The sequence below is a fragment of the Acinonyx jubatus genome, chromosome B2, assembly GCF_027475565.1.
Source record: "Acinonyx jubatus isolate Ajub_Pintada_27869175 chromosome B2, VMU_Ajub_asm_v1.0, whole genome shotgun sequence".
NCBI lineage: Eukaryota > Metazoa > Chordata > Mammalia > Carnivora > Felidae > Acinonyx > Acinonyx jubatus.
Genome location: NC_069385.1, coordinates 92,775,992 through 92,802,998, shown reverse-complemented (window position 1 = coordinate 92,802,998; position 27,007 = coordinate 92,775,992). Strand labels below are relative to the sequence as shown.

At 35.1% G+C, this 27,007-nt stretch overlaps 1 protein-coding gene and 1 pseudogene across 1 annotated transcript in view; one reads left to right on the top strand and one right to left on the bottom strand.

Moving 5' to 3' along the window:
* The window catches only part of EYS (eyes shut homolog), a 1,591,614-nt gene that overhangs the window by 273,671 nt on the left and 1,290,936 nt on the right, over positions 1-27,007 (bottom strand). The window contains exon 31 of the mRNA XM_053222617.1: positions 20,733-20,886. Coding sequence (XP_053078592.1) covers positions 20,733-20,886 — 154 coding nt within the window. The remainder of the gene's footprint in view (positions 1-20,732; positions 20,887-27,007) is intronic.
* Positions 7,612-8,279, top strand: LOC113598816 (small ubiquitin-related modifier 2-like; annotated as a pseudogene).

The window sequence follows — 27,007 nt, the reverse complement described above, 5'->3', positions numbered from 1 at the left end:
TTGAGATGATCTTTGGCAGAAAATGTTTCATTGGAATCAATCCAGTGGAAGAGGAGTTCCCTCACTCAGCAACCTCCCTCTGTGAGTACATAGGGTATTCAGAGGAACAACATTATTTTTAGCCCAGCAGCTACTGGTGGCACAATGAAATCATCTCTGACTATGTGAGCATTCTTTGTCCATAGATATTTGAAAGTATTTTTGAAATGGACTAAAAAATGCCAACAGCCAGGTTATAGTAATCTAGCCTCCAACTGATACTAAAAGTTCTGCCTAATATTTACTTTTTAACAATGTAAAATCTTTTACATGAAAACTTTAAAATGGTGAATGTAAATATTTTAGGATTGTTGACATGTAAATATTTTTAAATTTCTGTTTTTTACTCAGAGTAACTTTTTTTAATGTTTGGGCAAAAGAAGTTATTAGCAACAGTTAAATACTGTATGTATTTAATATTATACACATATATGTAATGTATATTAGATATTTTAAATATAATTGAGAACATTAGCTCCTTGAAGTTGAAAATCGGGCCTTGAATTTTCCATGCCTGCCTAGCAGCAAACAGTGACAATATGAAGGGCTAGATTTCAGAGCTGAAGTATAAAAGGAATCTAAGGGAAAGAAAATTTTAAAATGTGGTTTGATATTTCAGAACTTCTAAGAATGCTTATCTATCTATTCATCCATCCATCCATCCATTCATCTGTTTTTTATCTACATCAATCTATCCATTTGGATTCACCAGAGACAGAAAATAGTCATCTCCATGAGCATCTTGCAACAAGGCAAGAGGACACATGCTAGTTGGTACCTACCCTCGTCTCCATCTAAATTTAATTCTGAAGTATGAATCTGAGTTGAAAGGGGCTCAAATATTAATCTCTTTTTTTGCAAACAGAAGAACAGCAGAACTTATTTCCCTTCCTTTTACTCAGGAAGAAAAGTCCCCTCTTGGGAGAGTAGTACTTTCAAAAAAAGCTCAAAAAGCTTCCTTAAAAACAAGGAACAAGTGAATTGTAAGCCCTGCCTTTTCTCCTTAGAAACTTCATCTATAAAGTCAGCATGTCACACATGGACATTTGCATTTGATTGTGGTATATGTATTTTTTAATCATCACAATTTTTCTTTGCCTGAAAAATTGTTTCTGTATTTATAACCCCCAGATTCACACCACAAATGAGGTAGAGTCTGTCAAGAGGTCATGATTTCAGTGGCTCTTTACATTTTCTATTCTCTTTGAAGGTTGTAGGGCAGAGGTCAGGCTTAGCTTGCCAGTCACTGCAAATTTCCTTTTTTCTTGCAGCAATGCATGCTGGGTGTCAGTGATAACATGGGGCACCTAACTAGATGCCCTGACCACAGCACTGAGGACATATCAACTAATGGCTTTTTTCCTTCTCATTATTCTATATTTGAAATTAGCCAAGTGTCACATTTAGGCACCTATTTCCCCAGGTAAAGGCATTTTCAATTCCCATCTCTAGTTTTAAAGTTAGGTACAAAATTGGAGGAATGATATTATGATGAAATATTTTGGGGGAAATGGGTAATAATTCAATTATTTCACTAAGGGATCCAAATTGTTAGTAAGGATAGTCTTCTTTTCTTCTTTTTTTTTTTTAAAGTTTATTTATTTTGAGAGAGAGAGTGAGAGAGCAAGAGAGAGCGCACACGAGGTGGGGAGGGGCTCAGAGAGATGGAGAGAGAGGTCGCAGGGTTGATCTCACAAATTGTGAGATAATGATCTGAGCCCAGATCAAGAGTCAGATGCTTAACCAAATGAGCCATTTAGGTGCCCCAGTAAGGAGAATCTTTAGGCAAGGGAAGAAGAACACCTGGAACACCAATATTAAAAAAACAACAACACAAAAATTGAGGATATCAACATTCTGCAGGGAAAAGGGTAAATGAGAGAATCTTTACAAAAATGAGAACTGAGAAGACAAGGCTCAGATTTTCAAGTGGATGTATTTCAAAAGATACACACTTGATGAGCATTCAGAATCTAGACAGAAAAATGCATGGCAAACCAAGTGTTTCTTGTCCATTTTGAATTAAATTTTGAAATATGAGCTGCACGATTACATAAATCTCAAAGAGAAGTTATAAGTGTTAGATTATTTAAAATTTGTGAAATCTTTAGCACAGTGTTTACCATACAGTAAAACTACATGAATTCTTTTTTATTATTTTTATCTCAGTTGGTCCTTGCACAATCCTAAGACATGCATACTACTATTATTCCCTTTTCATGTGTATTTCTTAAGGTTAAGTCACTTTTTTGGAGAAACTACACGTCCTCACTGAATACAGACTTGGTGAGACTCTCTTTGTGGTGACTACCCCTCCTCTGGCTAAGGGGTGATTGCAACATAAGCTGGTTTCCTGAGAAGCATTCTTCCTTGATTTTGAATTAAAACTTTTTTTTTTTTTGAACATTTATTCATTTTTGAAAAAACAGAGAGAGACAGAGTGTGAACAGGGCCGGGGTAGAGAAAGAGAGAGGGAGACACAGAACCTAAAACAGAGTTGGGGCTCAAACTCACAAGCCATGAGATCATGACCTGAGCTGAAGTTTGGCACTTAACCAACTGAGCCACCCACGTGCCCCTGATTTTGAATTTTAAATGGTTATAAGAACTCTTGGAATTTATCCACATTGAACCCTGAAGAGGGTGACCTGAATCCCTGGTACATACCCTGGTTTCTATGCTAAGACTGGTTCTTGAGCTTTATTTTAATTCTTGAGCTACCCCATACCTTTCCAATATATTCTGTCATTTCCATTTGGTCCAGCATTGCTCTCTGATCGGGTGAGGGGACTAGCATGCACTGGTGGGAACAGTGCCAAGGTTGCTTTTGCTGATTCTGAACTGGTCCAGGAAAAGCTAATGTGGTAGAATTCTTTGTCTTGGGAAAGGGAGGATTTGAATGGTCCCATACAGACATGAGACTTGGCTTCCCTAGTACAATTAAACCATGCTGACAAAGGTGGCCCCAAATGTTTTTCATCCAATTATTTTGTGTTATCAGAGTAATAATTACCTGTAGGGTCTGTAGCATTCATTTGAGCGCCTATGTTCACCTTTTAACTTTCTTTGTAAATTTTTATAAGATTGGCTGAAAATTGTTTGTAAAGCTGAACTATATTTCCTCTTATTATGCCCAAATATTATTGACTACTTAAGAGAAGAGGTGATGTCTTTTTCTACCTATCATGACCTGCCATATTCTAGCTTTGCTATGTGTATCCAAAGTTATTTTTGACTATTCCCCACCAGATTCAGTTGTTTTGTTTTCTTGAACACCTGCTTTTCTGTTCCATCCTACATGTGTTTGCTCATGCTGTTTCTTCCACTTGAAATGCTCTCCATCTTCCACTTCATCTTTCAAAATCCTACACCTTTAAGTCTCAAGTGGTCCTCTTTTCTTTTATGCCAATCCATGTTGACTTCTCTCTGAATTCCTATTGCTCTTACAATCAGCACTTCAACAGTATAGCAATTGTGGGTGTTTAACTCCTACCTGAATGGTAAGATTCAGGTACACAGTGATGGCTTCTCCTCCAATATTTCATTATCAAAAGTTATAAACTTAAAAAAGTTAAGGAAATTTAACAGTGTGAACCATCATATACCCACCTAGATCCTACAATTAACATTTTGCTATATTTGCTTTATCATATATATATTCCTCTACCCATCCACCCATCCATCCATCCATCCATCCATCCATCCACCATTTTACCTTACTTTTTTGTGAGATATTACAAAATAAGTTGCAGAAATCAGTGTATTTCACCTCTAACACTTTAGCATGTTTATCACTAACTAGAGTGAATATTTTTTTATGGTATTTTTGTCATTAACATTTCTATACTCCATAGTACACAGCAGAGTATTGACCATATCACAGAAAATTAATTTATTCACATTGGGTTGAATTCAGACATCACTTTGAAATCCATTAGAAACTAATAGTATGGAAGCCAAGGTAAATAGTCTCTGGAGCCTCAGAAGCATATATAGGTGGGTGTGTCTCATGGAGTTGTAGAAGAGATCACCTACATGTAGTTTGTACTAGCCCAACTTGTGACCTGTCAAATATAACATAAGGGAATGTTCAGGCAAACTTTCAGGAGGCAGTTGGCTGAGAGATCAGATAGGCCACCATCTGACTGACTGAAGTTCTAACATGAGTGCTGCTCTTCTGTGTGCTTAAGAGGCAAAAGAGGGACAATCTAGTTTATCGAAAGGTATTGAAGTGAGGTGATAAAATAGGCATGAAAGGCTAAAAAGTGGGTTCACATGCAGCAATCTGTGGAAGTCTTCCCCAGTGTACCCAGCTGGGAGAAGCTTCAACTCCTTTACAGAGCAGCACATGCTTCAAATAGACAATTTGAGACCAAGCAGATAGATCTGTGAGGAGGCTGTTCTCCTGAACATGTGCAAGTAGTAAGCTTCTGACATCTTACTAGGGGAAATATAGTGCTTCTCAAATTTGGCAGCTCCTTTTAAAATATGTCATTACAGAAGTCATTATTCACCCAGACTTCTTCCTGTAACTGAGGTATATTTATATCTATATCCGTATCCACCTCTATATGTATATTTATATCCACAATACATCCCCTCATTCTTCAATTGACAGGCTTCTTCTCATCCATGTATCTCTGATCATTCTCTTTGGAGAGTTCCTTCTGAACATTTTATTTAAAAAGGAGGCCTATTTATCCCATTATACTCTATCTCTGCACTCTATTTCATCTGGGACACATCACAATTACTAACTACATATTTGTTTACTTATTTCTTACCTTTCCACCATAGTAGACTAAACATTTATAATGGTAAAACCACATATTCCTTTTCTGCTATATAATTAGAGGATATCAGAGTACCTGATCCACAGAACACTCCTAATTAAATTTACTGAATCATATATACTGAAAATACATGAACAGAGAAAAAAAAATGTTCCAGTGTTATTCTAAATGTCCTTGTTGTATTTGGCCCCCACCCTGGCCCTCTTCCTTGTGCATTTCCAAATACTGCTATTTACCTTGGCCCCTTGACTTGGAGTTTCACTCAGACTTGATTTTTTGGACACTGCCACAATTTACATACTATCTACCCCATCTCTGAAAACTCCCATTTGTTTAGCATGCTGCTCTCAGCTAGAGGTTAGGAGAAAATTATATCTGATGGAAGAAATTGACCACAAGCCGTGAATGACTGAGAACCTAACTTAATGTGTTAAATCTCCTGAGGACGTTTGTGCATTACAAGAGTGGTAAACTTTGGACAATGTGACTAAGCAACTTAAATAATTTTAGGCACTTTGTGCAAAAAAGACCTAAGGATTTAGTTGACTAAAGGTCTAATCTGAATGGTCTGAAAACTGAGAAAAGCTGATTCATTCTTCTTTGAGTGCATTTGGATCACTTATACAGGGAATGCTGAGTTCCACTGTCTGTGACAGCTTATAAGGTAGCTGATATGATGAAGTGTGTAGAGAATAATCAGGATAGTGAGGCTCTCCCAAGTCATATCAGTTGGGGAATGGTTTAAGGGCTGGAAATATTTACCTTACAGCAGAAAAGAATTAGCAAAGATAAATAAGCTTATTTCATTCATTAGAAAAATATCTCCTGAATATATACTACATGCTAGTTCAAAGTTAAGTTCTGGGAAAAAATAGTGATTAAAAACAAAAATAGTCCTGCTCACAAAGAGCTTAGACTCCATGGTTAAGGAACTACTTAAGGACTACTATTAAGTTGAAAAGGGAATAGACTTATGGATTTATGGATTTATGCTTTTTCTTTTTCTTTTGCTTAAAAGAGCATATAGAGGGCCAATGCATGAAAAATTGCATGAAAAATATATTTACTTGAAGTAAGTAAATCTCAAACATCAAGACAGTCTGCAAACATGGAAGAAAATGCTTTCTGGGATAATAAGTTCTCATTGTTTGTAATATTTAGTCAAACTATCAAGGTTCAGTGTGGCTGTAGATGAGAATCCATATGCATTGAGGTAAGAAGCAGAGACTTGCCCACAGATCTCTAAGATCTATGATTCTTAGTCAAGATCACAAATTTTCACTCATGATGACCAGAGAAATGAGCATGATAGTTCTTGTAAAAAGAAGTACTTCAGGTCAAGCATAGAAAAAAGAGCCATTTGGTTTGGATTTCTTGCTCCTTTCACAAAGGAAAGGGTAAAGAGTTCTGGGGTCTGCCATAATGGATAAACAACTGATAACTCTTTTGTCCATATGTAATAGGAAGTAAAATATAAAGGAAAAAAGGTAAGGTAGCAGTATTTTACCTATAAAAGTAGACATAGAGATGGGTGCCAGAGAAAGAGTGCCAAACATGGACTCTAGTTTTAACTTTGGTATATTTCCTTCAGTCATGTGACTCCAAGAAAGTCCACTTTTCCCCTAGGCATAGAGTTTCCTCAGCAGAAAAATGAGAGGTTGAACTATATTATGTTTTTTTTTTCATTTCTTTTTTTAAATGTTGATTTATTTTAGAGCGAGACAGAGAGAGAGAGAGAGCAGGGAGGAGCAAGGAAAGAGGAACAGAGGATTTGAAGTGCTGACAGCAGAATGATTTAGAAAGCATTAAATATATTTTTTGTAAGGATGTATAATTACGTATTTTGGACCATTAAGGTAAACTTTTAGAAATAAAATTGACATCTTTTCAATGGTTCAATTAAAACTACCCCATATAATCAAAATATGACTCTTCTGATTCCTGAATCTAGCAATAAATCCAGCAATGAAAACTCATTTAATAAGCACTGAGACATATTTTTGATCAACTCCCATATGCTATTTTGAAGCAATTATTCTCTCAAATAATAAATATTACTGTAGTTCATATTCTTCTGTTCTATTCTATGAAATGAATGTCTTAGATCCCTTTAAACAAAACTGGTGATTCTAGAGACAGTGCATATCTAAACACTACGATATTTTTGCTTGAGAAAAATCTGGAAAATAATATATTAGTCTGTGTAAATCTTTTAATTAGAAATATTCATTCTAATATAACATCCCTCCTCTTATTAGACAGGAGGAAATTGTGTTGAACTTTCCTGCTTTTAGGAACTTAAAAAAAAAAGTGTCTATGATAGAATATAATTGACCTAAGTAATTTTCAAAGATAAAAGTATCCTTTCTAAAAGCTTTTTGTACAATACCTAATAATTATAGCCTAATGAATTTTAAGTAACAGAATGCCATGGCTTCTTCATAATAGCAAATACATTAAAAATTTGACTTGCAGTAAGTATAGCAGCATATAATTCATAACCATCTTTAAAATATCTTTAACTTTACCATACTTATGTAGGCTAAGTAAAAATAATTCCATCTACCCCTTTGTTATATCCAGAATTGACAGATGGTATACTGATTCTGTTTTTCTTTCAATATAGCATCACAATTAGAACATAATTTTCACTAAATTTTATTTTGTGAAATTCCCTGAGAGAAAATGGTAATTGCATAAGGCAAAATTGAAAATAGAAAATGAAGAAAAGTTTTAGACTCGTATACTTTTAATTTTTACAATTATCAGGGGAGTTTTCAAAACTGCTATGTTCACTAATTTGATGAAGCATCTTTTAGAATTGAAAAGTTAGGGAGTTTTTGGTGTGTGTTGTGTGCTCATTCCATGAGGACCTGGTACCTGTTTTGTGAAGTGGTAGCTGAGGAGACTTATGCCCTCACCATGGCTGATGAAAAGCTGAAGCCTTCCTTCAAGACTGAGAACAAGGATCATATTAATTTGAAGGTGGTCGGGGAGGATGCTTCTGTGGTGCAGTGCAAGATTAAGAGGCATACACTACTTGCTTAACTAATGAAAGCCTACTGGGAAAGACAGGGTTTGTCAAAGAGGCAGATCAGATTCTGATCTGATGGGCAGCCAATCAATGAAACAGACACACCTGGGGGCACCTGGGTGGCTCAGTTGGTTGAGCACCCGACTTCGGCTCAGGTCATGATCTCACGGTCGGTGGGTTCAAGCCCTGCGTTGGGCTCTGTGCTGACACCTCGGAGCATAGAGCCTGCTTCCGAGTCTGTGTCTCCCTCTCTCTCTGCCCCTCCCCCACTCATGCTCTGTCTCTCTCTCTCTCAAAAATAAACATTAAAAAAATTTTAAAAAAAGAAAAGAAACAGACACACCTGTACAGTTGGAGAGGAAGATGAAGACACAACTGATGTGTGCCAGCAACAGACAGGAGGTATCTACTAAAAAGGGAACCTACTACTTTACTCTAGCACTCTGTTCCTCCAGACCAAGAAGACATTCTCAATGAGAAAACGGCAATTTCTGACTACTATAATTTTCTCTGTTCTTTCACTTCCCACTTCCCCATTCAATTATTGTACATAAAGTAGCTGTGTATGTACACAAGCATAGTGCATTTTTTTGGACTAAATGTACAATGGTATGTTTTGACCATTATCAAATAGAGCCAGGATGGAGAAACTACTGGTTCTCTGAAAATACCCTCTTTCTCCATTAGAAGCATGCTCATTCAGCTCTCATCTTGATGTTCTAGTTATTTGGCTCTCACTGTTTAACAAAAAAAGAACAACATAAAAATACTTGCATACCTTGTTCAACTGGAGAATTTTAATGTTTTTCATTTATCATTGTAAAACCAAGGACAATTTTATAACTTTTTTGTATGTAGATGTTACATGTAGGGCAGTCTGACTTTAAATAGGTATAAATTACTCTAAAAGAAATGAATACTACAAGTCAAGAGTCTTGTTGTTTAAATAAACCTCTTGCTTAAAAAAAGTTTTTAATATGTCCGAAAGGTTTCATGAATTATGCAAAGTATGAAATATTTTTCCTACACTTACTACCTCGTTAGAGTCTGGAATCAGATTTTCTTAGTAAAAACCGTGTGGTTTCACAGTACCCTCAGGCTCTGTGTACCAAGTTTCTTCTTTAGAATGAGTGTAACAGTACCATCCTGGCTGGACATTAGGAATAAGTAATTAAATCTAGGTAAAGAGCTTAAAAGTGTGCATGTAAGGCAGTAAGAGCTTAATTACTGGTATTTTATTATTAATATCATCATTTAAACATTTTTTTAAAGAAAAAATGAGAATCAATACCTTCTCCATCTAATCTTGAAGGCCGTCTACTAATGCCATTCTTTTTTTTTTTTTTTTTTTTGGAACAAAACTTCTGGAGTTCTCATTAGGCTTAAATCAATTAAGACTTACATTCTAATTTCTCATATGAACATTTTATTACTTGTGGATTTGTTTATGTCAAACCTGTTAAATAATCTAAATAAATAATAATAAATAATAATAAACCTAAATAAATAATAATAAACCTTCTAAATAATCTCTCTAAGAAGCTAAGTTTCCAAGGCCTTCATCTACTTAACTGATCTCCATTAGTAATATTTCCATGATGAAGTCTATCTAATTGTTTTCCTTCTACTTGTCACATACTCAAGCTTTACATGCTTGTTTGGTTTTGGAGATGAGGTAACTGTTCATCTGAAAGGCCAGTATACAATATCATAAGACATGAGCATGCTAGCAGTTGTGAGTAAGGAAGAGGATCAATCTCGACTAGCTTCTAGAGGAGACAGGCTTGTAGGAAGGATAATGTACAATTAGGAGAAATGAGCAGAGAGAGCATTTCAGGGGAGAAATTGTAGCATTAGCTAAAATGAATGTGGTAGGAAAAGGGAGGACTGTATTTGGGACCATGGCTTAGTGGAATGGGATAGTCCACGTTGGGTAGTAGAGGAGCATAAATGTATAGGTAATAAGCTGATAAAGGACCTTGATTATAAGCCACATAATCTGTCCTTGAAATGACAGATGATGAAGGAGGGACTCCTTATAGATGTTTTGATTTGAAATGGTCTCCTTTTAGAAGTATTTTAGGCAGAAAAATCTGAACAACAATGAGCTGTGTAGTGTTGTGGTTAACTATAAGAAATCTACAGTGAAATTGTCTATCTGGGACCCATGCTTCAGTTACTAGCTACATGTCCTTAGACAATTAATTAGTCTCTTTAAGATTCACTTTACTCATCTCTTAAATGAGTATTACCAAAGTACCCCTTAAAGATATTGTGAATATTCAATGAGATTGTGTGTAAAAATATTTATTGTAGATAGTGCTCATCATATAGGTGAAAAATAAACACTATTATTATACAGCTATTAATGAGCATGAATAAATGAACTAGATTGACATTATTATGTGGGTGGAGTTTCTAATACATCCTTATAAAGAAAATCTTGTTTGTTAGGTACACCTAACACTTACCAGATATGTCTATCTCATGATCACCTGGACAGCCTTTTCCTCTGCTGGCAAAATAACATATCTGTTTTCTGTACTACAGTTTTTTATTTGTTTATTTGTTTGTTTTGTGTTTTATTTGTGTGTGTGTGCGTGTGCATGTGCGTGTGCGTGTGTGTGTGTGTGCCCACTTCATGATCTTACTCATCTGCTTCTTGTACCATATACCAGACAGGTCCTGTCCCTGGTCCCAGCCTATCACTTTCTCATCTATGAAACTATAAAAGGAGATTAGTTTAACAAGCAAGGAATTAATCTGCCACCCTACTGCCCAATTAACACTGGAAAGTGCAGTGGCTTTCAGAATAGGCCGCTGGAAACATCTCCAACTTCATACAAAATATATATTTGTTGTTCCCAAAACTTTTTAAACAGATTTTTAAAGACACATTGGAACGTATGTTGTGTGATGATATAGCCCTGTGAACAGCCTTTGTCTGGCATCTTTCCAAGAAAGAGAAAAATGGACAGTGTCTAAACCACGAATGTAATGGAGAAATGTTGGAAGAGAGGTGAAATAATGGAAAGAAGATTTTTTACTTTCACTAAACATATTTTATCTCCCTCAAATATATTCTTTGAACAATATCTATGGTGGAAACTTAATAAATGTAAACTGATACATATGATATTTGAGACCTGCCTATAGATTAGAAAACATACTGCCAGTAATCTACAGGAAAATTCCACATGGAGAAGAAATATATGTGATGTCTTTGATCTTCCTGTCCATTAAAAAAAGGAGTCAGCTTATAAAATTCAACTGATAAAGCTGTGGAAAACTTTGGAGGACATCCAAAAAATAGTGCCTAAAATAATTAAATGCTTAGAGAACAAAACCATGAGGAAATAAGTTTACTTAATTGGAAGAAGAAATATCTGTAGAAAACTTCATTAAAGTTTTTATGAAGTGTTTTTAATGAGATGCTATAAAATAAAAAATATAGTGAGCAATTTTTCTGGTCCTAGGGCAGCAATAGAAGAAATAGACTTACATGGATGATAAACCATAATAATAATACTATTCATTTGAGGGACACTTGATGCTTTTCAAAGAACTTTCATACAGATTACACTCATAGGAGCCTATATCGCAGAAAATGAGTGTTATTATCTTTATGTTCCAAAGAAAGGAACAGACAGGTAAAAGACTTCTCTGTAGTTATAGAGAGGATGATTTGTTTCCTCACTTCTCTGTTTCCAGGTGCCCTTTAGGTGCCCTGTACTTTCATTTTGAATCACAATGAACATATAAAGATCTATCCTTGTGCTCTGAACCCAGTATACCCTACTTGGGCAGTGGTCAATGGTCTAATGATAAATCACAGAATGGCATTATTTGTGGTTATCTATGTCCGTGCTGATCCACATCTACAGAGTTGGCATTTGGGGGTTTGATGTGATTAGTATTGAACTACTCTTCCTAATAGTCAGTAACTTCTTCGGGTGAGTCCTGACAAGATTGAGTAGAACCATGCCATTAACATGGGGAAACTCAGTCCCATGGGGGCTATAGGGAGTGATAAGTTTCTAATTTATCTAAAAACAACGTTAGTTTATGTGTAAGTCAAACCCAAGAGTTGTGGACTTCATCAGCCATTCAGTGATGATGTTACCATGAGCCTCACCAATTGTAGTTGATGCTGTGGTATATTGCCTTGAGTCTCCTGGTGATGGGAAAAAGGTCCAGGTCCCCTTGACTCAATTCAGTAAACTATGAACATCCCTACTCCAGAGCTCCGCTTAGGGTCAGCTGAAGCCTCTTTCACAGCTGCTCTGCAATTCAACTTCTACCTCTTCTCAATGCTGCTTCTCCCACTGACTTCTGGCAGTTGTTACCAAGAGCACTCCCTAATAAGCTTCCTGCATGCAAATCCCTACTGTCTAGTTCCAAAGAACCTGACCTAAGGTACTAGTTATTAAGTATCAGTGGCTAAGACTTAACTGCGGGAATTATAGCCCATTATAGAATCTCCATCTCCAAATATTTTTAGGAATCCTCAGGACAGCTTGCACATGTTCATTCAAGGACCAGACTTGCTCATTGGTGATTTCTGTGCAACCAATCTAAAACTTCATTTCTTCTTATTTCACAAATTCTCCATAGAGGCTATGCTAAGCTGGAATTGTGTTTCCATCACCTTCTCTGAGGTTTATATACTAGAGGAGCTAAAATTTTCTTTCAGAGCAGTCTCTGCTACTGTACTCTAGGGGCCAAAATGAGAGTCATGGCTAGTACAATAAAGCAGGAGAATGCGTTTTGCTATTTTATTCATTTGGGAGTTGGGAGGAGATTCTCAGGGCATGGTTGAGTTCATCCCAGTCTATCACATAAATTGGAAATTTCTGTTTTCCAAATGATGGGAGCTTTACTGAGGTGTCTACTACGCTCCTACGTGAATTTTCATGCTATTGGCTATAGGGCTTTGTTTTGGAATCTACTCCTTCTTATCTTTGTAACATCCTGTCTTTGAAGGCAAAATTGGGGTTCAAATATTGCTAGAAATTAGAATTAAGCCAACTAAGTCAAAAAGTAGGAGGGACCAAGACAAAATTCTGTATCAAATACTATAAAACAGGAATTAGCTGTGTCTTATGATGGCATTAGAATAAATTATGTGTCCCTGAAAATGTCAAGATTTCATTCTTTTTGATGGCTGAGTAATATCCTATACACACACACACACACACACACACACACACACACACACACCACAACTTTGTCCATTTATCAGCGGATGGACATTACGGCTCTTTCCATAATTTGGCTATTGTTGATAGCACTGCTATAACATTGGGGTGCATGTGCCCCTTTGAATCAGTATTTTTGTATCTTCTGGCTAAATACCTAGTAGTGCAGTTGCTGGGTCATAGGTAGCTCTATCTTTAACTTTCTGAGGAACCTCCACACTGTTTTCGAGAGTGACTGCACCAGTTTGCATACCCACCAACAGTGTAAGAGGGTTCCCTTTCTCCGTATCTTTGCCAACATCTGTTGTTTCCTGGGTTGTTCATTTTAGCCATTTTGACATGGAGGAAACTAGAGTGTTTTATGCTAAATGAAATAAGTCAGTCAGAGAAAGATGAATATCATATGGTTTCACTCATATGGAATTTAAGAAACAAAACAGAGGAACACAGGAGAAGGGAAGGAAAAATACAGTAAGATAAAAACAGAGACGGAGGCAAATCAGAAGAGACTCTTAACTATAGAGAACAAACTGAGGGTTGCTGGTGGGGGGGTGTTGGGTGGAAGGATGGGCTAAATGGGTGACAGGCATTAAGGAGAGCACTTGTGATGAGCACTGGATGTTATATGTAAGTGATGAATCCCTAAATTCTACTCCTGAAACCAATACTACACTATATGTTAACTAACTTGAATTTAAATAAAATCTTAAAAGAAAAAAATAAATTATCTCACAAAGCATTAAAGGTCTTTGTTCTATATTTATTGAGTTCAAACACTTTGGCTTAGTACCAGTATCTGCCTATGAAACCAGCTTTCAATTTTAAAAATTTAGTATATCTTTTGAAAAGTCTTACACTATTCTTAAATGAATTTGTGTTAGGTAGAACAGAGTTAACAGATGTTAAGTTCTAAAACAATTTATCTCAATATATATCCTCTTTTTATTCAGTATATTGATGAAGTCAAGGTCAATTTGTTGAGGAAGAAGCTCACATAGCTTCTTTTAGCTTCATTTAAAAAGTTAGGTGGCTGGCCATTTTTTTAAATAAATAAGATTGTCTATATTTTGAGTCCACTCTGTGAGAATTGTTCTATAGAAGTTAATTAAGATAAATATGTTGTCGGAGATTGAAGCCTACGACTAAGAATAGAACTTAAAGGACTTTCACAGTAAAATATTTCTTACAGTTGTTTCAAGGCAGTAATCAAATATCCTCTAACCATGATGATGGATCTCAATTAGGAATAGCTGTGGGTCCTACAGAAGCAAGTTGGAAAATACATGGGATTTAAATCTGTAATGTTAAACCACCGCTCTTAATAAACAAAGAATCCCTTGGCATTTCCTCATGAATCTTATTTTTTAACATGTTCAATCCCTTTAACTTTCCTGTGAGGCAGACTATTCTCTGACTTTATCAATTATTGCTGTTCTGACAAAATTCTGATTATTTAGTTTGCCCCTAAGTCTTCATTTGCTTCCTGTTACTTTCTTATGTAATCTTGTCTTAAAGATGATAGTATACATGCCTTTTAGAATTACAGAGAGAAGAGGCTTTTAGGGATTGAAGTTCATGTCGCCATATATTCTGCACCACACAAGAATACCTCCAACTTCCTCAATAACCCTGACAGTTGTAGTAGAAATCTACCATTAACATTAAAGAATGAAGAACATGTGAGGCTTTCTTCAGCATACATTGCTGATTCTCCAAAGAATTTCTTCACTTTTATTTTAGTTTATTGTAATTTTCTGCATTAGAAATTACAGTGTTTGATGATGATTTGCTGAAGAACTAAATATCTTTTCACCTCAAACTTTTTATGTTCCTGTCATACTCAATCTCCATACAATTTCTTGCATGTGTTAATCTATGCCATGATGTCATTGCTTATCCTCTTCCACCTGCTGTCCCTCTGGTAAATTTCTAATCTTTTTTCAAAATCCAGTTTATTTCTTATGTTATAGATGTACTTTTCAACTGTTAAGTCCCTTTCTTCTTAGTAGAGAACCGCAAGTCTAAGTTCTAAGACTCTAACCGCAGAGTCTTTGCGGTTGCTCTGAGGCCTTAAGGGTCAATCAGTTCTCTGGCTGTCTTGGTATCTCAGCACACCAGGAGATGAGGAACTAAGGACTTGAATCTTTACTTTTTTAACTTTGATAATAGCTATTCCACTTGGACAACTTGAACTGAATTGCATAATTAAAAGAAGCATGTGACTATATAGTCAATCACTTTAAATTATTTTTTTATATCACTGGTTGGTTGAGTCCATAGCTGACCTATTATTCAGTGAACACACTGTGTAGACTCAGCTTCACATTTAGATAGCAATGTCTTTATTTAGAAAGCTCTCCCTTCTATTTCTGCCTCATTCAACACCAAACTGACACTTCCTTGTTTCTCAAGATATTTGAGAATTTTAGACACAACTACACATGCTAGCAGAAGACTCTACCCAATAATCCTAAACAGTACTAAAATCACCAACTTCTAGACCCACAAAATTCTAAAAGATTTAATCTTATTTAATGAAATAAATTTTAGTTTTGTAGTGGATATTTTCAATTCAATACAAATAAACTATATTATAAGTTGTTGTTCACTAGTACTGGACATGTTATGTATGATTACTGTGTTATGTATGGATAAGAGAGCAAGATCAATGTTTACATTTATGTATTTATGTACAAGTCAATGTAATAATAAAGTACTATGCCATATTTCGCTATAGTTTTCCTACATTTCCTCTAAGAAATACCAGATGGAAGTGCTGATGGAAAAGATACAGAAATTAATATTGAAGTGATGAAGTTTGACCTTTTTAAGATGAAAAGCCTGCCAAACTTTCCATATTGACATGGCAACGTTTTATGAATAAATCTAATATCTTATAGATTTAGCACAGTTCAAAAGTCACCATCTGCTTCAAGAAGTGAAGATTGTTGCTATTACATAGTTTCTGGGCTCTAAGACTAAAGGCATGTAATCCATAGCTTACATAATATTAACTATCAAGAACGTGTGAAAAACCTTTATATTTTAGAAAATCAGAGACATAAAGGACATTTTGAGTTACTCTCAAGATTAGAGCTGATAATACATTATGGATATTCTTTCTTCTTACATAAACTTGAGTAGTTTCCTTATCATTCTCTGTTTGCAGTTACAGGACAAATGCCATGGAATTATAGGACAACAGGAAACAACTTGTAATACCGAAAATTTATGTGGGGAAAATGGTAAAGCACTTGAAGCTGATTTTGAGCAGAGTTGCCTGAAAGGCCATTGACAAATTATATATAGGTATTATAAGAAGTTGTCATTTGTTCCTTTCTTAATTTTCATAAGTTATTTACCACTAAATCTCTTCATTTGATATAGTTAAAAGCAATCCTGCTCAGAATCCTTTTTTATTTCCCAGTCTTTAAGGTTTTAATGCTAGTTTTGCATTATGTAAATTTATTTTCTGCTTTTTAAAATATTTATTTATTTTAAATGTTTATTCTGAGAGAGAGAGAGCGCGAGAGAGCTGGGGGAGGGGCAGAAAGAGAAGAAAGAGAATCTCAAGCAGGCTCCATCCCTTCAACACACAGGGCTGACACAGGGCTTCATCTTAGCACTGTCTGATCATGACCTAAGCCAACATCCAGAGTCAGATGCTTAACTGACTAAGCCACCCAGGCACCCTTATTTATTTATTTTGAGAGAATGAGAGAGCAGACAAGGGGCAGAGAGAGAGAGGGAGAGAGAGAGTCTCAAGCAGGCTCCATGCTATCAAAAATCATGAGTTGAATGCTTAACCAACTGAGCTACCCAGGTGTCCCTTTCTTTTTTTTCTACTTTCTTAATAAAAAGTAATTTGCATAGATACGTACTAACGCGTGCGCGCGCGCGCGTGCGCGCGCACACACACACACACACACACACACACACACACACACAAATATACATACACCTAACAAGAGGTTTTTATTTCATAGAAATTAGTAAGATCAAACAGGAGGTAAAAATCAGTCCATTTACAAAACTCAACAGCAGTTTTTGTTATTTTGTTTTCTGGACCAAATATCTAACAAGATGATGTGTTAAAAATGCTTGCAGTGGTTTTATGTGATGTTTGGGTTTGAGCAAGTTCTAAGGTTCTTGCTGCCCAACTATTAGCAACTTTTCCAGCTTCTGTTCAATTAATATCAAACCCTGCATGCATTCCTTTACACTGGCCAGCTACTAAAAAGTGGCTGATCGGGATGTGTGGTTCTGGCAGTCATGCAATTATTGGTCAATATCCACTCGGCTTTGGCTACCTAACAGTTTGTTAATCAAAATAAATCACTAGATATTGGAGTATGCCTCAGATATACATGGATAATACACATCAGGATAAGTCCTTGAGGATTCTACGGTAGAATAGGCTGTGTGGATTTAAAATATGCAGATAATAACACAGTAAATTACTCAGAGGAAAGGACACAAGATTTCTTTACAGAACAAATGCTGAATAAAGAGTCAGCTTTTGTTCAGGACAGACACAAAGGGTGCCAGAAAAATTTAAACTTCAGAAACTTTAAAAAGTATATATATAGTAAGACAATTTTTCTGAACTTCCCCAAAGGAGAATAACTCTTGTGAAAACTAAGACTCTCTCTATGTGATCCCTTTCAAAATTTGTTGAAATGAAAGACAAACTGTGCATGAGTATGAATTACAATCTATCTGTAGAGCTGTGATCTCCGCTCCATTTCATTTAAGAAGAACTTCTATCTTGATACTGAATTGACCTCAATCACTACAAGTGGCTTATTCAAGTTTGCTCTACTTCTGTCATCTATCCTACAGGTACAATGCAGATATAGTAGGAGGAAATACATGTTTATTCTCTGTGGCTAATATCAAAATAAAAATCCAAGTCATATTTTACATGTTTACCTTTGAGCTCATTCCACTAATTTTTTAAAGTAAATTCTTATCAATCATGCTATGGTATTTTATTGTCAAGAACCCTTAAATACAGATGATATTCCAACAACATTCATATAATTAAAAAGGAACTTAATTCACATGCTTTTTAGGGACAAATTTGTTTTGAATTTGCATAACAAGTGTCCTGTCAGAGACAATTAAAAAGAGCTGTACAAACAGACCCTTTTAATATGTACTTTTTTTTTAAAGGTTTATTTACTTATTTTCAGAGAGAGAGACAGACAGACAGACAGAGAAGGAAAGAGAGAGAGAATACCAAGCAGGCTCCACACTGTCAGCGCAGAGCCCGGCATGGGGCTTGAACTCACAAACCATGAGATCATGACCTGAGCAGAGATCAAAAGTAGGATGCTCAACCGACTGAGCTACCCAGGCACCCCCACAAAAGACCCTTTTAATTTTAACTTGTGCCCAATAAGGATGGAGAAATAAGAGTGGAGAGCAGAGAGGGCAAGACAGAAAGAGAAAGTGACATAAACAACTGAACAGATGGGGTAAAGCAAAAGGTAGTCATAGACCAAGATATGTACAAAGATCAAAAGTCTCTTTTTCCATTTTCACTGCCCTCTGGTAGGAATCTTCTCTCATGTAGGTTGTATTTCATCAGTTTAAACTTCTAAGGGACTTTATGTTCTCAATTATTCATTATTTTTCTATGTATTAACACATTCCACTCAACTAGTATGTTGAGTGGAATTAAATCCCAAATTAAACATGCTGAAATCTCTCATCCTACATTTTTTCCCTTTTGACTCCTCACCTCCCTCTAGTTACCACCTTACCTCTTTTTATACCTTCACAGTAAAAGTTCTTGAAGAATTGTCTAGAATATACTTGTTATTTATATTATATACTCTTGAATAATTTATATAATATATAATACACAATATACAATATAGTCCTAGGGTCAGCCCTTAATGTAATCTATTGTCTGGTAGGATACTGCGCTTAAGACAAAGCAGATTTGCATTTTCGTGTCAGTGGAGACATCTCTTTTTCACTTCCTAAATTTTGGATAAAAATAATTGAAGGATTTGGAAAGTCCTTGGTTTTTAGTTTCACTAGGAGTATCAATATATATATATATATATATATATTTAATTTTTTTTTAACATTTTATTTATTTTTGAGAAAGGGAGAGACAGAGCATGAACAGGGGAGGGTCAGAGAGAGGGAGACACAGAATCTGAAACAGGCTCCAGGCTCTGAGCTGGCAGCACAGAGCCCGACGCGGGGCTCGAACTCACGGACCGTGAGATCATGACCTGAGCCGAAGTCAGCCGCTTAACCAACTGAGCCACCCAGGCGCCCCATCAATATTTTTTTAAAGGATGGTTTCACCTTCAGGCTACCTAAGGCTCTGAGTGCTTTGAGGACTGCCTAGTTAAGTATTCATTACTTAAAGGCAAGAAATAAAATCATCCCTTTAAGTAAGTTTGATCAAAACAGAAATTACTTCATATGTGATCAAATGTGCCATTGTTTGTGTGAAATGATTACACTGTATAAAATGAGGGTGTTATCAATCAAAATGCCTTTTAAATTGGTTTTTAAGTTATTCACTTCCTCATCTGGCTCTTTTTTTGTATGAGCAACTGCAACTTTTGTAAGAGAGATGGTTAAGTCCATTACTCTGAAAATTTGCTTTGTCTACACACAACTCTCTTTTCCCAAAGGGTCTTCCTAATCTGTGAATAATAATTTCATTACCTTAGGGTAATTTTATTGCCTTCTTGTCATAACCAATTGATCTGCCCAGCCCCAGACACTCTCCTTTCTTTATTCAAACATTTACTGAGCATCTTTCTGTCAGATGTCCTGCAAACTGCATTAAAAATGAGTAAGATGCTGCTCCTGCCTGTAAGGAGTTTCCATTTTCAGATTGGTGTCAATTTCCTTGATTTTATTTTCAGACTGATACAGACTCTGGGAAAGCTTATTTGATTTATATAACCTTCACAGGTTAGCCAAGATTCCAGCTAATCAGACTAACGTATCCAATTGTCATCTAACATACAAACTCAGGCACAAAATGTTATTTTTAACTGACACAGAGTAACTTTAGAGACCATTATCACTAGATTGCTATACTGATAAAGAATTTTAAATTCTTGGCTACTACATTTAAATTTTGTTCAGTAATACCCTTGGGATGTGACCTTCATATTTAGTCATCTCTCTCTTCTGAGATGTCCTAATTCTGAAGTATGAATTAATTCCAAGACTTCCTTCCAAAAGTTTATATGCCCCAGAAAGCATTTCCATCTAATATTCATTTTTTTTTCCTACTGGATTTTCTTTTTTCTGTGCAGAGTCAATGGCCACCTGCCCCAACTCCCCAGTTCTGAACGGCTATTTTCATTCAATAGATATTTTCTTGAAGAACTACTGGATCTTAATTTCAAGTGGACCACAGGATTCTTTAACCTATTTATTTGCTCCATGGTATTTTTCAAAGAAATTCATTCTGTATGTAATTGGATTGCCACTGCATGGTATCATATTATACCTTAGTTTAATTTATACTTTATCCATCAAACTGAAAACACTGATTAGTGAGACTACTTTCAGATGGACCTTTTTGTCCTTCTTTTCATATCTGGGTGGCTATTATACATATAAATAACATTGAAAAAATAAGTTTCAACAGTATAATTCAAAGAACTACTGTGGAAGACTTACCGTATTGTGATAGGGATGAATGCATTTGTGTTAATGCTATAGTTAGCAGAAAGAGTCAAGATATTGTGAGAACTTCCACATCCATATTTAACTGTGGGCCTTCCATCCATGAGAAATAAATGAAGAAACTGTTGTCCGGTATTTTTCTCACTACCTTTAAAAAAACAAATATTCCATGAAATTAGTGATTTTATTTGTTTTATTCAATCATTCTTTCAAAAAACACAATCTTTTGTCCCCTAGGACTAATGACTTAGTGAGATGGCTAGGAGTATTATTAGATAACTATTCAATGTAGTAATACTATATCAGAAATATACATTATTTTTCACAGGCTGAGACTAGCATGGCATTAACAGCATTTAACTTCACATGAAATTAACTTCTGTTAACTTCTGCCTCTGTTTCTTAATAGCAAGATGATCTTATCCTGAGCCTCAGTTTCCTCATATACTCTAATGGGATGAAGAGAGCAAGTAATTATTAGAATTACTGTGATAATTAAAAAAAAATAATAAAAGTCTCTGGCACCTGTTGAGGATTACAGAACTTGGTTTATTATTATCGTTAATTATTTGTATTATAATTTTTGTCTTTCATAAAAAATAAAAAAATCAATAAAAAAAGAAATATTTTCCCTTCCTCCAGCTCATTCTTTCATCCCACTTTGAGGTATTCTTTTCTATCATGTGTGTATATATATATACATATATATATATATATATATATATATACACACACACACACACCCAAATATTTATATAGCCTTAATTTTTTAAAATAAAATAATGGGGATGCCTGGGTGGCTCAGGTCATGATCTCACAGTTTGTGGGTTCAAGCCCCACAGCCGACTTTGGGCTGACAGCATGGAGCCTGCTTTGGATTCTCTGTCTCCCTGTCTCTCTGCTCCTCTCCCACCCCTTTCTTTCACTCTCTCTCAAAAATAAATGAACATTAAAAAGTTTAAAAAAATAATGCAATAAGTAGCCTTATTCATCTTTCTCTCTTCACTTAATAATAAACTCTAGACATTGATTTTTTTAACAATCTTTTTTTTAATGTTTACTTATTTAGAGAGAGAGTGTGTGCACCCACAAGTCAGGGAGGGTCAGAAGAGAATCCCAGGGAGGCCCCTTGCTCAGCTTGGAGCTCCATCAGCTTGGAGCTCCATGTGGGGCTTGATCCCACAGCTGTGAGATCATGATGTGAACTGGTATCAGTAGTCTGATGTTTAACCAACTGAGCCACCCAGGTGCCCCATATGGTCTTAATTTTGGTGCAGGTCTATTTATTGTTTCCTTTATGGTTGTAATTAGTGCTTTTAATGTCACCTTTAAGATATCTTTGCTTCAAAATTATAAGGTTATTTTCTTAGCTTATCTTTTGTAAGCTTTTTAAAGATCTATATTTTATGTAGAATCGATTTCTGTACATGATGTGAAGCAGTGGTTGTGATAGGTTGGATAATGACCACCAAAGATATCCATGTCCGAATTGCTGGAACCTGTGAATGTTAATCTTATATGGTAAAAGAGACTTTGCAGGTGTAACTAAATGAAAGTCTCTGAGATGAGATTATTGTGGATTATCTGGTTGTGTTAAAATTTAGTCACATGTGTCCTTCTAAAAGGGAAGCAGAGGGAGATTTGACAATGGAAGAGGATAGGCTATGTGACTACAGAGGTGGAGACTGGCATGATGCAGCCACAAGCCAAGGAAGGCAAGTGGCCACCAGAAGCTGGAGAGGCAAGGAACAGGTTCTCATCTAGAGCCTCCAGAAAGAGCCAAAGCTGCAACATCATTTGAGGCTTCTAAGACACATTTTGGACTTATGGCTTCCAGAACTGTAAAAAAATAACTTTCTCTTGTTTTAAGACACTAAATTTATGGTAATTTGCTACAGCAGCCATAGGAAACTACAGGGGTCAATTTTCATTTCTTTCTCTTTTGGTTTCCAATTGATCCAAAATCAAAGCAAGTGATTCTTACTGTGTATTTATTATGTATTTACTGAATTCTCAGACATTTGTGAAATATATATTTTTAATATTTTTGAGTATCTTTATTTCCTTTTTTTCTTTTATTATTGTGAATATACGTATTTAAGATAATGACTTTAAGAAAAATACCAACATTAGCATACTAAACCAACCTGAAATTACAACCCTCAAAAATGGCCAGCTTTAATACAGATAAATGGATAGATATGTAGAGAGAGAATTTTTCATTAGAGCAAAATGATATTGTACATGTATTTTAAAATAAAAATTGTTACAATCAGTTTTCAAACTTTTAGGTCTAAGGACTCTTTAATAAACTTAAAATCAATTGAGGAATCCCAAAGAGCTTTTGTTTACATTGTTTGCATCTTTTAATATTTATTGGATTAGAATTTAAAACTGAAAAAAAAAGAATTTAAAGCTGAGAAATTTTTCAAATATTTATTGAGTAGCTTATTTAAAAAATAACAATAATAAAATCCATTACACATTAACCTAAATAACATATTTTGTGAAAAGTAATTATATCTTACAAAACAAAAATAGTGAGAGGAGTATTCTTTACTTTTACAATAATTTTCAATGTTAAGTTTAACAAAAGCTGTTGGATTTTCATATCTACTTCTGTATTCAATCTATTGTGAATTGTTGCTTTGGTGGAAGTACATGAACTCCAGCTTCACAGAGAATGTAACTGGAAAATTAGCATTATTTAAACTGACTTTTTAAACATATACAAATTGGATAAGTGGTAGTTCCTTAAAGTATAGTTGCAATGTGGAATCTGGAACTATACTAATCATCTTTACATCCTCTGCTACATTAAAATTCCATTGGTCTTTCTTGCATTTTAAATGGATATTTTACCTTTGCAGGATTCTGTAACATCATTTATTGGTTATTTGAAAAATACTGATTCACTGAGTAATGGGTATCTTTCAAAGATTGACATATTTTATTATATCATATTAAAAAATCACATTAGTTATTATTACTACTGAACTCATCAAAAACCATGGTGGAGCTCTGAAGCTCATGTGAAGAATATACATTTTCCAAACTTCTAATTTTTACTAGAAATCTTGAGGTTTATTATTGGGAAACAAATACTGTCAGCTGCTTTCCTCAAAATGGCAGGCTTACTTTGTTAATTTTTGAGAAAATGGCTGCAAAATATTCAGATTTGAAGAGCCACAGATTATCTTTTAGTTATTTTTCAAGTCATGTTTTCATAATGGCTACTTCAACTAGCAACTTAAAAAAATTGCACAAGTGTTATTCCTCAAGACAGTGATTATATATTGGTATGCACCAGACTTGCTTTGATGTATACTTTTGCTTTTATGCACAGCACATTAAAAAGCTGCATACACAAGGATTGAGAATTTTAAAAAAGTGAATGCATTTTCTGCACCATTAGGGCATTTTTATGTTGACTTTTACTTTGAGTGCACAGTGGAATAGAATAAAATGAGTACAATTTGGGTGTACAAATATACTCCGCCATGACGCTAGGTGCCAGATACTGTATCTACTGTGACTTTTGTACCCTGAGTGCAAATGTCCATCAACACAGTGAAAAAGGCAAATATCTTGGTTTTATTAAAAAATAATTTTGAAAAAAATAATTTTGATGTTACGGACATCTGAAAGGACCCTGGATATGCTCAAGGATCTAGATAAACTTGAAATATCTCTGTGTCAGAGCTCACATCAATTTGAAAGAGAAAAAAAAAAAAAGAAACCAAAGTGAAATGTAAAGTATCACTGAACCCCAGACAAATGTTTCTTTAACATCTCATTAAGAATGCCAGGAAACTTAAGTTATCTCTCCCCCCATGTTTCAGGCTCTGTAAGAGTAGAACACAAGCAACGCTTGGATTTCAAAGAATGGTTCAGAGAAAGGTATCAGGAGAAATTGTGAAAGAATCTGAAATAGGAAAAAAAAATCTAGCTTACCCATTCAGGTGCTCCTCACCTGTCTTTATCTTTGAGATATTTTACAACTGTAAGTTGATGAAAACTAATAATAATTTGAGTTATTCTTGTCTATAGCAATTCAAACTGATTGTGCCTGGTGAAGTGCAACTGATTGTTACTCCGTAGGTAGACTTGCTTTGTAAAGTCTCTATTTGTAAATTCGCTTCAAAATTCCTTAATCTTATATATAGATATATATAGATATATATATATATATATATATTCCTTGAGTCCTCCTCTGAACTAGTCATAGTATCTTACCAGTTCCCTCATTAAGAGGTTAAATAAAATTTTTGATGTGTGCTCATTTTATATATCTTTTTGAAAATTAGCCTTTTAACAAAGAAAATAAGCTAATTTCAGTTTTAGAAATTTTGAGGTATATTAGGAGAAATGAATCACATTATATGATAGCAAAGAAAACCAAAACCAACTCCAAGGAGAAAAATTCACATAGAATACAATGCAAAGGGGGGGGGGTCCCCTGGTGTTAAGCAACATAGCAGTCTTGGACTGGATAGAGATGCCCACCCTTATGAATGACTGAGATCAGGTAGGAAGACAGAAAAGAAGGATTAAAAATACAGTTGAAAATCAGAAAATTTGGGGACATACAAAATCTAAGAAACAGCTTTCCCATGAGTACTTTGTGCTGTAGCGCTTATTAAGAATACAAATTCGGTAAGAGAAACACAAAGTGAAATATAGTAAAAAATAATTTAGATTAAATCGATATTGCGGAAGAAAACAAATTGGACAGAATAACAGCATTAAAGATTTAATAACGAAGTATGAGTAGCAAAGGGCATAATGAATATGGCTGAAAATCACTCTTGAGATCCTCATAAACGCCCTTTCTTAGAGCCCACTCAACCCATCTAGGTTTTTATCACACTTCTGAAGACTGCAGCTGTACAATACCCCAAATTAGTCCAGTTCCTGGCAGAGAGCGATGCAGCTTTACCTTTTCTGCCTCCCCTCAGATCCATTAGCAGTCTTCTGGGCTTCTGTTCTTCAGAGTTTTCCCTTATTTTCCCCATGACTTCCTATTCAGTTTCTTAGGCTGCTTTTCTCTGAATTTGATGGTTTAATTAAAGATTTAGAATTATTTATGACTCCTCTTTTTACTGAGGGGAGGAAGCTGGGGGCAATGAGAGCACCTTTAGAAATGCAACACTCTGTACCAGCATCTTGTGTTTTCTCTTCTTGGATATATAAAAGGTTAGTTATATCATAGAATGGCATAAAATTGTTTTTTTTCTTGAATTCTTGGCTTGTTCTCCACCCCCATCATTTTGGGAGAGGGGAGGGTGGTTCATTTTGCTATGCACTAACTGACAGTCTGGTATCCAGTTCTTTTCCCCATTTTTACCCTGAAGTTTCTATTACTTAATATTTCTAAAGTATATTATCATTTCAAACTCCTATTTTCAAGATAAGGCTTAAAAATATGATATACGGAGTAGAGTAGAAGAAAGTTGAACATTTAGGTCAAGCTGTTGTACCATATGTACAAGGACTGTTTTTCAAAGCTTCAAAAACTGAATTTTAAAAATTATATACATTAAACAAGATATATGTAGTACAATGCAAGAATGAGTTATTTTTAAAGGAAGCACAGTCACTAAAATCAATGACAGGGATAAACAGTCTTATCCAAGTACATCAACATCCCATCATGAACCAGAGCTACCCTGTGATATAGAACACAAAAAGGCAGCTTTAATAAAGGTAATGGGAATGAAATAAAAATAAACAATTAAGCATAGTTCTTCCTCTAGTCTGCCAAATAGTAACAGTTTTAAACTCATCATTTGGACTTATTCTATTAATAAGCGATTTCTTGTTTTATATAATAATACTTTTAAAGGAATTCAGAATGTTTTGCTGGTAACATGATGGTGGGAGGGGGCAATGGAAGACCTCAGGTTACTGATGTATTTGCATGATTCAATAGCAAATTATCCATTTCAGGGAATACAGTTCATATTGTTTGATAGATTGATTTTTTCACTTTAAAATCAACTGACTTTGCATCACAAACCTGTATTTTGAGAAAATACTTAGAGAAAAGCTATGAATAAACACTCAGGAAGAACTGTTTGTCTTTCACAAATAGTACTATGGTACAAAAATTCCATTTTCTACTTTCCTATGTAGGGAAAACCCTACTTTTCTATGGTGTTTTTCTTTCCCATGAGTCTCCTTTACTCCTCAAATAAAACACTTCACTTCTGATTGTCAAATGTGTGGAGGTTTTTCCCCATACATGCAATTCTCTGTGACACTATTTG